Here is a 13,812-nt window from a genome sequence, read left to right as displayed (position 1 = left end):
TCGTATAAATCTTTCGCCTTTTACTAAAGATTTCCGTGGAGAGAAACAATTGAGTTACTCATCAATTTTTTGAGATCCTGCTTAGGCAGGGTTTATAGTGCAGTGTTCAAGAAAAGATAACTTTGTACAACTACGTGCGTATGTACATGATCGCGTGGCTCATGGTATGTAATCATTGTATCCGCATCTGCAATGTTTATGTTAGGCTGTAGAACTTTGTATTTATAACCAGATAGAAATTACAATAATCTAGAGACAAAAGGTTCTCCAGGACCTGAGGTAAGTAGGAGCCAAGATGGGAGTGGGGAGATTCTCAGGAGAGTACTGCGGGCCCAATCTTTCCCTTAAGAATTGAGTGAATGCAGTTCTAGAAGCGTTGAGTGAGGACAGACCCTGCTCCCAATCCCTTTCTACGGAAGAGCCTGCTTTCAGGGAACTTACAATCTAGTGACCCATAGCTAGGGCAGGAAAGACAGGAAGGCGGACCCAAACCCATCGGGTCAGTTGTCACGCTCCCTACGGTCCTGCCAGTCAACAGAATCAGGGAACTGGCAGCAGCTCATTCAAATCATGTGGTCATCCATGCTGCCTGGATCGGGGAGCTTACCGCCTCCCTGGGCAGCTCCTCCCACTGGAGGTGAGGAAGCACTTCCTGACATGCAGCCTCAGTTGGAATCTGCATTGTTCCTGGCTCTGACCTCTGAGGCCAAGCAGAAGACAACAAGCTGATTCCCTTCTTTACAGGGGATCCTGGAAGATAAGCAGCTTGTCTCCCCTGAACCTTCTCTTCTCCAGGCTGAACACGTCCAGACTCCATTCCTTCTCCATCCTGGTCGCGGTTCTCTGGACACTCCCGCGATAAGCCACATCCTTCAATCATCATATTCCTCAGAACTAACCATGGTGGAAGCTCTGCCTTCTCTCAATAATGCAGCCTAAGATCCCTTGAGCTCTTTTGGCTGTCCAGTCTTTCTACTGGACTCATAATGCTCATTTTGTGGGCCACTAAAACCCCCAGATCTTTTTCAGATAAATTGCAATCAGCCTTTATTAATATCTGCAGATAATACCCTTCTCTAAGAAGGAACCACCAAACTGAGTCTTAGAGGAAACTTGTGTGTGTCTCTCACCCAGTTCCAGATGTGGAAGTCATCTGAAGGCAGTCTGAAAGTTGGAGAGAAGCTGGGACTGCTTACTAATAGATTTGAGGATCTTGAGCACAGAAATGATAAAGAATTAATGGGATCTGATGGGTCAGCAAGTGAAATAGTCTAGAGGAAGAAGAGAAGAGGGAAAGAGCCCTGAGAGGTAATCATGGTTAGTGGATGAGACCTTGATAGAGATTCAGCAAAGGGAAGGAATAATCAGATAGATGGGAGGAGAACCAGGAGAGAGTAATGCCCAAGAACCTAGAGGGGAGAGAGGAAAATGCTTTGTACTTTACAGGGCTCTAGTCATAACCACTCTTATTTCTATCCCATTTGGTGCTTAGCTCAGAATTCTGCAAGTATCAGTAAATGTTTTTGGAATATGGGGAACCCAAACTCATTTCCAGATTTACTGCTATCTCAATCACACTACCAAGGAACTATTTTATAGAACATTATTGAGTAAATTTTAAAAATCATTTTTAGTAAGTTGATCACAAAAAGTTTACAATCTCAAGAGAAATAAAGGGAAAATAAAAGCAGGGATGAATGGGTTCATGACCATATCTCAAAATATAAGGCATCAAAATTATTTGGCACTGGTTAAAAAATAGAAAGCCAGATTTGTGGGACACCCTAGATAAAAACAAACAAATAAACTCAGAAGAAGCTATATACAACTGTAGCCCAGTGTCTTAGCCCCCAAGAGCCTAAACTACTGGAGAAAGAAGTCCCTTTCCAACAAGGACTTCTGGGAAAACTAGAAACCAGTTTGGAAGAAAATGGATTAGAACAGCATCTTACACCATATACATGGTAAGCTCCAAACAGATACCTGACACAAATATAAAAGATTATGTCCTGAAAAGATTACAGTAAAACAGAGAGGTGTTTTTTCATCATTATGGTGAGAGAGAAAACTCATAACAAGAGCTAGAGAGAAATTTACAAAAGATAAAATAATTTTAATTACACAAAATTTTAAGGCTTTAGCCTAAACAAAACCAATGTAACTGTTGACAGAAAAAAATCTTCTTATCAGATACTTCTGATAAAATCCTGATATTCAGGATATACAGAGGATTTACACAAATATATATGACTAAGAGTCATTCTCCAATAAATTAGTAGAAAAAAGAGATATAAATGGAAAATTATCAAAAGGAAACTATCAGCAGCCATGTGAAAAGTACTTAAAATCATTAGTAATGTGAGAAATGCCAGTTTAACAATTCTGAAATTTTCCCTTAAATTGGCAAAAATGACCAGTAATAGCAATAGTTATTACTTGGAAGTGGCCTGTGGAGATACAAGTACTGGAAAACACTTCAGAACTAGGCACAAAGAGTCACTTTCACTATATTCTTCATATCTTTGATCCAGTCATCTCTTTACTCCATATATAGCCCAAAATAGTCACTGTGATCAGTGTCAAAATATTAATTACAATAATAATATAACTAACAATTTATATTATTTAAGAATATATTATAATAATATAACTTGAATACTAATAACACCTTGTAGTAACAAAAAACTAGAAACAGTGTGGTTTGCCCACCATTGATGAACAGCTAAAAAAAATTATGGTTTCTGACCACAATGGAATATCACTGCCCTATAAGAAATGATAACTATGAGTTCAGAGAAACATGGGAAGCCTGTATACACTGATACTGAGTAAAGTCAATGGAACCAGGACAGTATACATGGTAATGGCAACAATGTAAATAACAGCTCCACCAAAGAAAAACCAACCTCAGAGACCCATTGAAGGGACTACCTTTGAGTCCAGATTAAAGAAAAGGAAACATAGGGCAGGCTAGGCCCTGGAGTCAGGAGGACCTGAGTTCGGATCCAGCCTCAGACACTTCACACACACAAACACACACACACACAACCTAGCCGTGTGACCTTGGGCAAGTTACTTAACCCCAATTGCCCTCCAAAAAGCAAAAATAAAAAACAAAATAAGAAAAGGAAACATAGGGGCGGCTAGGTGGTTGTAATGGAAATGCAGATTTAAAGATCTTCCCTGCCCCTAGGCTAAAGTGCACCTGGAGTCTGGGGTGTGAGGCTTGTTTTTCAGTAGATACTTCTTGATTGGCCAGTGAGTCAATAAGGTTGTTACATTCTCTGAGCCAGGAGAAGGCTATATAAGCCCTGATGTGTAGCTTTGTTTTGGGACTCACTTTGAGAAGTGTTCTGTGATTTGATCTGAATTCTGGGAAGCCGTTGTTGAGAGTCCCCGGGCTTTGAAAAACCCAGATGTAGAAACCCAGATGTTGACTGGGTATGGATGTAATGGTTGGACAATTTGGAAATCTGTCTACTTGATCTGTTTCTGTCTTGATAATTCTGCCTATATGCTTTGAAGTTCGGGGTGCTGACCTTTTTCCCCTGAACAAGGTAAACGATATATGTCTGACTGATTAAAGTAAGCTTGTTAACCCATTTTGAGTTGCTTTCCTTTATCAAAGCAGATCCAAGAACCTGTGTGAGCAGCCACCCTGGGGACTCCGGGGTGCTTGCTGCTACAGTGGTGCAGTGAATAGAGCACTGGCCCTGGAGTCAGGAAGACCTGTGTTCAAATCTGGCCTTGGACACTTAACTTAACTTTGGGCAAGTCACTTAACCCCAATTGCCCCTCCAAGAAAAAAATAAAGGAAACATCCTTCCCCGGTGGAACATCCTTTTTCTTGGTGGAGAGGTTGGAGAATATGAGTACAGAATATTACACAGACTGTCACATGCAGTCGCTCTGCTGGTTAGGTTGTGGGTAAGTTTTTCTTTGGTACAGGGGAAGATTAAAAGGAGAACTGTATTGGGAAGTGACCTTGGTTGTTATTGTTTTAATGGCTTATATCTCTTTTTTTATAATCATATTAAACATATTTCCATATTAGTCATGTTATGAAAAAAGAATCAGTACAAAGGGGGACCACAAGAAAGAAAAAAAAAAGTAGTTGAAAACAAAACAAATTAATAAAAAGTAAAAAGAGTCTGCTTTGATCTGCATTCAGACTCCATAGTTCTTTCTCTGGATGTGGGTAGCATTTTCCATCATGAGTCTTTTGGAACTGTCTTGGATCATTGTATTTCTGAGAAAAGTTAAGTCTATCAAAGTTGATCATCGAACAATGTTGCTATTACTGTGTACAAGTTTGTTTTCTTAAGGACGTAAATCAAAGGTATTACAAGCTGGAGAATGTCCAGAGCAGGAAGCCAGGAGGGACTAAAGAGCCCTGAGTCTGTCATATGAGGATTGGTTGAAGGCACTGGGTATATTTTTCCTGGAAAAGAAAAGGCTTAATGGGGACATGAAAGCTGGTTTCAAAAAATTTTTAAATGCAAAGTTAAATCCATATTAAGAAAACCCTTCCTAACCATACAACTATCCCGAAGTGGGAGGGTCTGCCAAGAGGGGTAATGGGCTCCCTCTCCTGGAAAGTCTTCAAGAGGTCAGATTGCCACTACTACTTGCCCAGTATGTAATAGTGAGGTTTCTTTGGGGTATGGGTTTAACCAGATACAGGAAGCCCCTTCCAATTCTCCAATTCCAAATTGTCTCAAGATGCTATATCTGTGTAAGCCACGAGGTGTCACTCAAAGCTCAAACTGCCTCATTCCATGGGGTTTGCACATGGGTGGGAGGAGGGAAGCTAGTCTGGAGCTAGGAGCCCACCCACCACCTGCTGTGGGCTTCACAGAAAGTACCTAGTCTTCCCCCACCCCTGGACACTGTATTTAAAGCCTAAGGTAATGGATAAATTCCCCCAAACAACTCAAAAGCCTCTTACTTTTCTGCGCTAGGATCCCAATCTCCCCTCCCTTGCCGTTGCTTTCCCACTCTCTCAGTGTATCAATTAAAGGTATTTACAACAGTGAATATGAAAGTAACCCAGAGCCATCAGCTCAGCTGGAGTTGACTCCAAGGCTCCTGTCAAGCATCAAATAAGATTTAAGAGCTCCCTCCACCTTGTGCCGTCCTTGGCCACAAGAACGGAAACCTTGCTGAGAGCCAACAGGTAGATCAAGTGTTCTCTGATTCAAAGGCAACAAGCATGGATTGTTTTTAGTCATGTTTCAATCATGTCTGATTTATCATGACCCTATTGGAGATTTTCTGGCAAAGAAATGGTTTGCCATTTCCTTCTCCAGTTTATTTTACAGAAGAGGAAGCTGAGGCAAACAGAATTAGGTGAGTTGCTAGGGTCACACAGCTAGTAAGTGTCTGAGGCCAGATTTGAACTCAGGAAGAGGCGGCTTCCTGATTCCAGGCTTGGCACTCTATCTACTGTGCCACCTAGCAGTCTGCTAATGTGCCAGGCACTGGGCTAAGAAAGGGAAACAGGATAATAATGTTAGCATTTCTATAACACTTTCAGGTTTGCAAAACACTGTCTCATTTATCAAATACTATCTCATTTTATCCTCACAACCAGCAAGGTGGTAGGCGCAATTATCCCTGTTTTATTGATGAAGGACCTGAGGCAAACAGAGGTTAAGTGCCTTGCCCATAGCTGGCATCTGAGGAAGTGTTTGAACTCAGGTCTTCCTGATTACCACTCCTAGATTCTATCCACTGTGCCACTTAGCTGCTCTTAAAACAATCCCTACCCTCAAGTAGCTCACAGTCTAACAAAGAGACAACATGCAAATGACTAGTTACAAATACAAAATATACAGGATAAATAAGCGATCATTTTGGTGGAAGGCGCTAAAATCAGCGGGAGAAGGAATGTGGACTCCCCATGCCTCACAGGAGCTCACTGTGGTACCCAGTGCCTGGCCAGTGGCTTGCTTGGTACTCCCATAACCGACTCCAGGAAACTGTCCCCCCAGTTTTGGGCTGGGGCTGCCCACATAGCCCCAACCCCTCTTCCTTGTGTTCTTCTGGCATCTCTTCAGAAAGAGTGAACCCAGCAATGAATGGGACATTCAGCAGTTGACGGTGGTGGAGGGGATAGGATAAGTAGAGTAGCAAGCTACCCTTTCTGCTCAAGAATTGCTTCTCTCTAGGAATCATGCAAGTAATTAACTGCCCAGGAACTTCAGCTCCCTTCACCAGGGTATTTGTGGTCTTACTATTTCCAGGCTTATGAAGAGATATTTTCACTGATAGAGTCACTGAAAGCAAGGAATGTTGTTAGAGAATGCTAATGAGGTTTTAGAATGCCTGTAAAACTTCACCATGCCTTCACAAACTTCAAACACCTCTGAGTCAAGAAGGGGAAAAGGCCCTCAGAGGGCTTTAATAGCCCCGTGAATTTCAGAGTTGGAAGCTCAAAGACACGATAAGCTTGGAGCTGCTTGTGCACATCCCTTTGAGGAAGGGGAGCAAGAATTTTCTCCTATCTTTTCACACTCCCCCCCCCATAAGTCTTGTAACTTTGAAAGTAACTCAGGGGGAGAACATTGTACACAGTAACAGCCACAGTGACTGACTTTGATAGACTTAGCTCTTCTCAGCAATGCAAGGACCTAAAACAATCCCAAAGGACACATGATGGAAAATGCCATCCACATCCAGAGAAAAAGCTATGGAGTCAGAATGCAGAGCAAAGCAGACTATTTTCTTTTTTGTTTTGTTTTTTCTTTCTCATGGTTTCTTCCATTTGTTGTAACTCTTCTATACAATATGACTAATGTGAGAGGTGGCTAGGTGGCTCAGAGCACTGACCCTGGAATCAGAAGGACCTGAGTTCAAATCTAGCCTCAGATGCTTAACACAAAAAAAACTAGCCATGTGACCTTGGGCAAGTCACTTAACCCCAATTGCCCTCTAAAAAGCAAACAAAACAAAACAATATGACTAATGTGAAAATATGTTTAATAGGAAAACATATATGTAGAGTCTATATCAGATTGCATGCCGTGTTGGGGAGGGAGGGGGAGAAAATTTAAAACTTATGTAAGTGAATGTTTGAAAACTAAAAATAAACTAACTAATAAAAAAGGTGTCCTGGGGGACCAATCAGAGACACCACATCTAGCAGGGAGCAGAGACAAAACTCCAGATAGAGATCCAAAGAGAGTCACTTGGGAAAGGAAGCAGCTGCAAGAAGCATGAGCCCTGGCAGCAGAGAATAGAGCTGGGTCATGGAGAGAAGCAGAGCTCAGCTGGGGATTAGATACAAAGGGAGATATTATAGAAAGACAGAGAGATCATACAGGTCTTTCGGCTTCAAGAAGATGCCTTTGCCACACATATACCTCACTGCCATTGAACTCCAAGTTTGAGTCCACTTGTTCCTTTGGATTCTGAGTGGACAGCTAGGCGATGGAGTAGAGTATTGGGCCTGGAGTCAGGGAGACCTGAATTCAAATCTGGTCTTAGACACTTACTGTGTGACCCTGAGCAAGCCACTTAACCTCTGTCTGCCTTGGTTTTCTTAATTGTAAAATGGGGACAATATTAGTACCTACCTCCCAGGGTTGTTATGAGGATAAAATTGAGGTGATACTTGCAAAGGGCTCAGCATAGGCTAGCACATGGCAGGCAGGTCCTTAATAAATGCTTATTTTCTTCTTGGTTTTTTTTGTTTTGTTTTGTTTGCTTTTTGGAGAGGGGGAGGTAAGGCAATTGGGGTTAAATGACTTGCCCAAGGTCACACAGCTAGTAAGTGTTAAGTGTCTGAGGCCACATTTGAACTCAGGTTGTCCTGACTCCAAGGCCGGTGCTCTATTCACTGCACCACCTAGCTGCCCACGCTTGTTTTCTTCTTGAGTGTATTTATTTTATGGGGGGTGGTGATGTTTTACAGGTATTGAATTTACTATGTCTCCTTAGTAAATGTCTTTACTAAGAAAAATAAAACCCTGTCAAATGGATGTAGGACACCCATGCATGCATCCTCTATCAGCCCTAAAACCACTCTGCTCTGCACTTTCATCTCACTTTGGTGCCTAATGACTCAGAATACAGACAAGAGAGTATCCAGACCTCAGCCACAGCTTGAGGTTGACACAGGATCAGAGACTAACAGAAGGTCAGACTTGGGAGGGCCCTCTAGTCCAACCCATACACAAGAGAATTCCCACGATAAGAAGAGGCCATTCACATTCTGCTTGAGGAACTGCAAGGAAAGGGAGCTCATCCCCTCTGGAGGCAGCCTGGCCCACTCTGGGGCAGTTCTTCCTTCATTCAACCACCCCTCCCCTCCCCCCACTGCTGGTTCGGAGTCCTGAGAAGTGAAACCCTGCCCCTCAGCAAGGCAGGCAGTGATAGGTCTGCAGGAGGTGCCCCACCCCCTGATCCTTGAAGCTCCATTCAAGGAGGACACCCAGGTTGTCCATCTCCTCTGGAGTGTTCCACTCTGTTCCCAGTTGGGCACCTCATTCCCCCAGTCACCTCCTTTTTTCAGCTTCCTTTTATGTGTTGTCTTCTGAATTAGAAGGTAATCTATGTGAGGACAGGGACTTTTTTTTGGCTTGTATTTATATTCTCAGCGCTTATGATAATAAGTACTTAAATGCTTGTTGACTGACTTATTGATTTAGTGAAGATAGCCATCACTTGTGTTCCCCTGAGCCTTCTCTTCTCAGTTAAATATGCCCAATTCCTTGAGCTAATCCTCTAGGCCCTTCACTGTTCTGGCTGCCACCTTCCAAGTGATCAAAGTCCTTCTGAAATCTTGGCAATAAGAACTGACCCCAGTGCTCCAGATAAGGTGTGACCAGGACAGAGGCCAGCTGCCTCCCCATTGCTTACTGATGAAGCCCAAGATGACTCTAGGGTTGTTGGTGCCTCATGGCCCTTATAAGGGGCCTGTAGTGTACCAGCATCCCCAGATGCCTTCTAGAAGAATTAGATTCATTGTAGACAAAAAGCCAAAGGGAAGGGTGGGCCCAGAGGCCCTCTTTGTTCTGGGCTGCACTTGGGAGCCTGGGGAGAAGAGGAGCCAAGCAGCTGGACCAGTTCAGGGAAGGTCTTTGGGTTTGGGGCAGCCTGGTGAGTGGTGGACCCCTTCTATGCCCAGGAGCCAGGTGGGAGGTGTTACCTTTGGGATCAGAGCTTTGAGATCCTTCCTTTTCTGTGCCCCCTCCCCATACAGCCATCGAGCTGATCAAAGACCTCATCAAAACTGATGTCCGGACTGCCCTGCTTAAAGGCCTGGTTGCGCTCCTGAAACCATCTGCCAAGGAAATCACCAAGCTTCAGCCCAAGGTCTTAGAAGGTGAGCCAGGCCTCCCTGGGGGCCCCCAGCAGGATTTGTCCACTTACCCAGGATCCATCCCTTCCTTCCTTCTGCAGACCCAACAGTATTCCAGGTCTCTGGCCACCTCCCTGTGTTTCTCCAGCAAGCTGCAGCCGCCAAGTCCATCGGGCAAGTTGTCTTCCCCATTAGACTGGGAGCTCCTTGAGGGCAGGAACTTTCTTTCCATCCCCATGTCTTGGCACCCTGGTTGGCACATAGTAGGTGCTTAATATATCTGCCCAGTGAGTGATGAGCCCTTATGCTAGTTGCTGCAGCTCTGACTCAGGACCCCCGGGCCACACAAGGCCCACTGCACACTGCCTGGGGCCCCTCGATGAGCTGGCCCAGTTTGGCCTGGCCCAGGGGATCTCTGCTCTGCTTACCAGGGCCACTTCCCACAGGATCTTATCTCGAAGCTCCATGGCTGTGGCAGAGGAGCTGCTGTCCCTGCAGGTAGTCAGTCACCTGTTGTATGCCATGGGCAACCAGGACCACAGCAATGGGCAGCGCTTGGCCAGCCTCACCCTGGAGGTAGGGAAGGGACAGGGCTGGAGCTGGGGCCGAGGGGGCTGGGGAGGGGAGCCCTGGGAGTGGGGGTGGGGACAGGTACCTGGAGAAGAGGGGCACAGGGTAGGGGTTGGAGAAGGGGAGTCTGGGATGGTGGCCAGCACCTCCTGCCTTTATTCTCTTCTCTTTCTCTGCAGTACTTTGTCCAGACATTTCCCATAGTGGAGGAGCATGTGCATATGGCCATGGGGGATACTCTGTTTGAGCTATTCATGGTGATCTTCCTGCCCCTCTCTCCCACCCCAACCTCCTCCCCCCATCCTGCCCCCCAGGCCTAGGCTCAACCTCAGCTGGCCCCTCTCCTGCCTCAGGAGCCTAGTCCTCACCCCCCACAAAGCTCTGGCAGACCTCCAGCTGGCTCTTTGCTTCCACCCCCACCTCTGTGCTCTCAGGAGGTCAGGCTGTGCTGGGGTCTAGGCATCTCTCTGTCCTTGGGCCCGGGTACTCAGTGCTACAGGAACCCACTGTCTGGTTCTCAGCTGGGCCTCTCTGTGGCTGCTGGCCTAACACAAGCCCAGTCCTGGGGGGAACTTCCCCAAAGACCAGGCCCCTTCCCCACAGTGCCCCCTCCACTATTCCCAAAGCCACCTCACTGTAACACCCCCATTTCCTAGAGCAATGCAGAGGACTTGTACATAAATATGGACAGCATCCAAGCTGACATCCTGGCCTCCAACAAGATCAACATCCCTGAGGGTGAGCTAGGCTCTAGAGGCTAGAGAAGGGGCTTCAGCTGGGCCAGGCCTGCAGCCTGGGGACTAATGTCTGCCTCCAACTCCCAGCTTTAGGGATCTTCTCTTCCAAAATCTCCTCAACCACTCGGAAGAGCTTTGAAGTCCCCAAGTCTGTGGAGGAAGGTGATGTGAAAGAGGAGACAGCCAAGGGTAATGCAGAGCAGATGAAGTTGCCCTGAAACTGCCCCACCTCTGGCCATGAACCCTCATCCCTGCCTGTTAGGGCTGCCCACCAGCCTGGGGGGAGGGGAGGCCCCTGAGGCTGATGGGTGCAAGAGTATGTGAGGAGGGGAAGCTTTCCCATGGGAGAGCCTTGGCTGCCCCTCCAAGCCCCCTCCCAGCCTCTGGGTCTCTGAGGTGTGGGAGGGAGTCCAATAAACAGAGTGTCCTTTCTCAGTAGATGTGTGCATTTGTAAGGGTGGCCATATTCCCATTCACAGGCATCTGCCAGTTTAAACAGGTAACAGATCTACCAGCCTTGCCCTCTGGGGCTAAGTTGTTTCTTTTGCCTGACCTGCTCCTCTTAAAAATGTGGTTGGAGAACCTTAGAGATGCTTGGCAGCTATTGGGCAAAGAGTTACCACCTGGTTTATGGTCCAGCCTTCAGAGACCTCTGGAGGTTTCTGCACCATTCCCCTTAAGCTAGTGTGAAGGCCCAAGCCCCTCCCTTCAGAGTTCAAAGAAAAGACCAGGCCTGAGGTGGTCAAGATGGCAGGGTGAGAGGAAGCCTTAGTGTAGCTCTCCCCCCACACCTTCCCAACAAAGATCTGGAGAATGCGCCAGATTGAATGTTGAAGGGGAAAGCCAAGACAAAGTCATAGTGAGTCATTTTTCTAGCCCAGGGCAGCTTGAACACATGGGCAGGGAAAGGTCTGAGGACACTTGGGAGGGGATCAGGCCTGGAGCATGGGTGACTGTGGACCTGGAACGGTCACAAGCATTTGGGCCCAGCTGCATACTGTACAAGGAATAAGTTTGGGGAAGGAAACAGTAGCTTTGTGGCTCCGATCCCAGAAGCAGCAGCTCAGATTAAAAGGGCACCCACACTTTAGTTGCTCTAAATCTGTGGAAGGCCAATAGGGGATGAGTTCATGCATAGTCTGCTGAAACTTCCAACCATAAACAAGGTGATAGAACTAAACCTGGGTCAGAAATTTGCAGAGTGCAGACCGGGAGGGAGGGTAGTCAACAGACCTTCTTTGGGACTGCTGAAAGTATATAGGTCCCTAACCTCAAGCAAAAGGATGTAAGACGACAGGGGCTCAGGCCAACACCCTACACAGAAGCATGCAAAGCCTAACACTAACAAAAAGTCCAAAGTCAAGAAGAAGACTAGAAGAATGAGCAAACCAAAAAGAAACCTGGCCATAAAGAATACTGTGGGGACAGAGGAGCTCAATAAAGGACTAAAAAAACCAGTCTACAAGCAAAGCTTCAAATATACATGCAGTTAAGAGCAACTCCAATAAGAATTCCTAGAAGAGTAAAAGCAAGAGTTAAAGGAGCTAAAAAAAGATTTAAAAAACCAAATTAATACTAGAAGAATGAGAAAAGAGGCGAGAACTAGGAAAGAAAGATATGAAGAGAATTAATAACCTAGAAAAAAAAGTACAAAATCTTACCGAAGAAAATAACTCCTTGAAAATTAGATTTGATCAATGGAAGCTAAGCACTCCATGAGACAGCAAGAAATAATAAAAGTCAAAAGACTGAAAACATAGAAGAAAATTTCATAGGAAAAATAACTGACCTGGAAAATAGATTGAGGAGAGAACATTTAAGAATCAATGGACATTGGGGCGGCTAGGTGGCACAGTGAATAGAGCACCTGCCCTGGAGTCAGGAGGACCTGAATTCAAATGTGATCTCAGATACAACACAAAAACTAGCCGTGCGACCTTGGGCAAGTTACTTAACCCCAATTACCCTCCAAAAAGCAAGGGAAAAAAAGAATCAATGGACAACCTGAAAGTCATAAACAAAAAAAGAAAGTCATAAACAAAAAAAGAATTTCATTATATAACGAAATCATAAAAGGAAACTGCCCAGATATCTTAGAATCAGAGAGCAAAGTAGAAATTTAAAGAATCTACCAGTTACATCCTGAAAGAAACCCAACAATGAAAACTCCCAAGAATATTATAATAAAAATCTAGAGATCTCAGGTCAAGGGAAGAAAACTGCAAATAGCCAAGAAGAAAGGATGCAAGTACCAAGGAGTCCAATCAGGATTACACAAGACTGAAGCCTAGAGTGGGAACAGAAAGGATTATCTCACATAATCAGGATATGAAAGTAGAGATTCATACAAATTAGGGGAAAGGGTGGGGGGGGGTGACTGAAACTTGAAATTCACTCTCCTCTGAATTGATCAAAAGAAGTAAGCCTATACACACACAATTGAGTATAGAAATAATTTCATTTGACAGGGTAAAAGGAGAGAAAGGGAAGTCATGGGGAGGGAGAATTAGTAGGGATGGAGAAGCAGAATTAGTCTTAAGCAAAACAAATTCTAAGGAAATACAAAAATGTTTATAGCTCTTTTTGAGGTGGCAAATAATGGGAACCTGAGGGTGCCCCTCCTTTGGGGAATGGATGAACAAAGTATGGTATATAAATGTGATGGAATGCGATTATGTTAAACTCTTCTCAGCATAATGACCAACCAGGATTCCATAGGCCCAATGAAACATACTGCCCACCTCCTAATAGGAAGGATTCAGGGTGCATGCAAACTGAGTGATTTTTTATTTTTTTAGGATATGGCCAATGTAGAAATTCGTTACAATTGACTATATATGTATGTATAATGGATCTTGTTTTTCTTGTGTTCTTAATAGTCAAGGTGTGTGTGTGTGTGGGGGGTGCAAAGTAAGAAGACAATTCTAAGAACATTAAACAAAACAAAAAAATATGTATATATAGGTATATATGCCCACATATGAGAGAGAGAGAGAACTCTGATCAACACAATCACCAAGCACAGCTCTGAGGACTCACAACGAAAAAATGCTGCCCACTTCCTGGCACAGAAATAGTGGCCTTGAGCGCAGATTGAGATTTTTTTTGACATGGACAATGAAAAATTTTGTTTTGCTTGACCATAAATTTTTTTTTTAATAGGCACTGTTTTTTCTTACTTTCTCAGTAGAGGTCAAGGTG

At 44.6% G+C, this 13,812-nt stretch overlaps 2 protein-coding genes and 1 pseudogene across 3 annotated transcripts in view; all 3 read left to right on the top strand.

The window, feature by feature from the left end:
- LOC138165106 (U5 spliceosomal RNA) overlaps positions 1 to 93 on the top strand; it is a 153-nt pseudogene extending 60 nt beyond the window's left edge.
- The window catches only part of LOC138164851 (armadillo-like helical domain containing protein 1), a 40,389-nt gene extending 29,186 nt beyond the window's left edge, over positions 1 to 11,203 (top strand). Inside the window, exons 6-11 of the mRNA XM_069092771.1 lie at positions 9,206 to 9,328; positions 9,406 to 9,478; positions 9,751 to 9,880; positions 10,054 to 10,131; positions 10,531 to 10,612; positions 10,699 to 11,203. Coding sequence (XP_068948872.1) covers positions 9,206 to 9,328; positions 9,406 to 9,478; positions 9,751 to 9,880; positions 10,054 to 10,131; positions 10,531 to 10,612; positions 10,699 to 10,829 — 617 coding nt within the window. The 3' untranslated portion in view covers positions 10,830 to 11,203. The remainder of the gene's footprint in view (positions 1 to 9,205; positions 9,329 to 9,405; positions 9,479 to 9,750; positions 9,881 to 10,053; positions 10,132 to 10,530; positions 10,613 to 10,698) is intronic.
- LOC138165054 (small ribosomal subunit protein eS8) overlaps positions 1 to 13,812 on the top strand; it is a 230,036-nt gene that overhangs the window by 185,973 nt on the left and 30,251 nt on the right. The window lies entirely within an intron of this gene.

The sequence above is a fragment of the Petaurus breviceps genome, unplaced genomic scaffold, assembly GCF_028583685.1.
Source record: "Petaurus breviceps papuanus isolate PSGF00001 unplaced genomic scaffold, PetGlider_PUasm1.0 207, whole genome shotgun sequence".
In the NCBI taxonomy this organism is placed as follows: Eukaryota; Metazoa; Chordata; class Mammalia; order Diprotodontia; family Petauridae; genus Petaurus; species Petaurus breviceps.
This window is presented reverse-complemented; position numbering and strand designations above follow the sequence as displayed.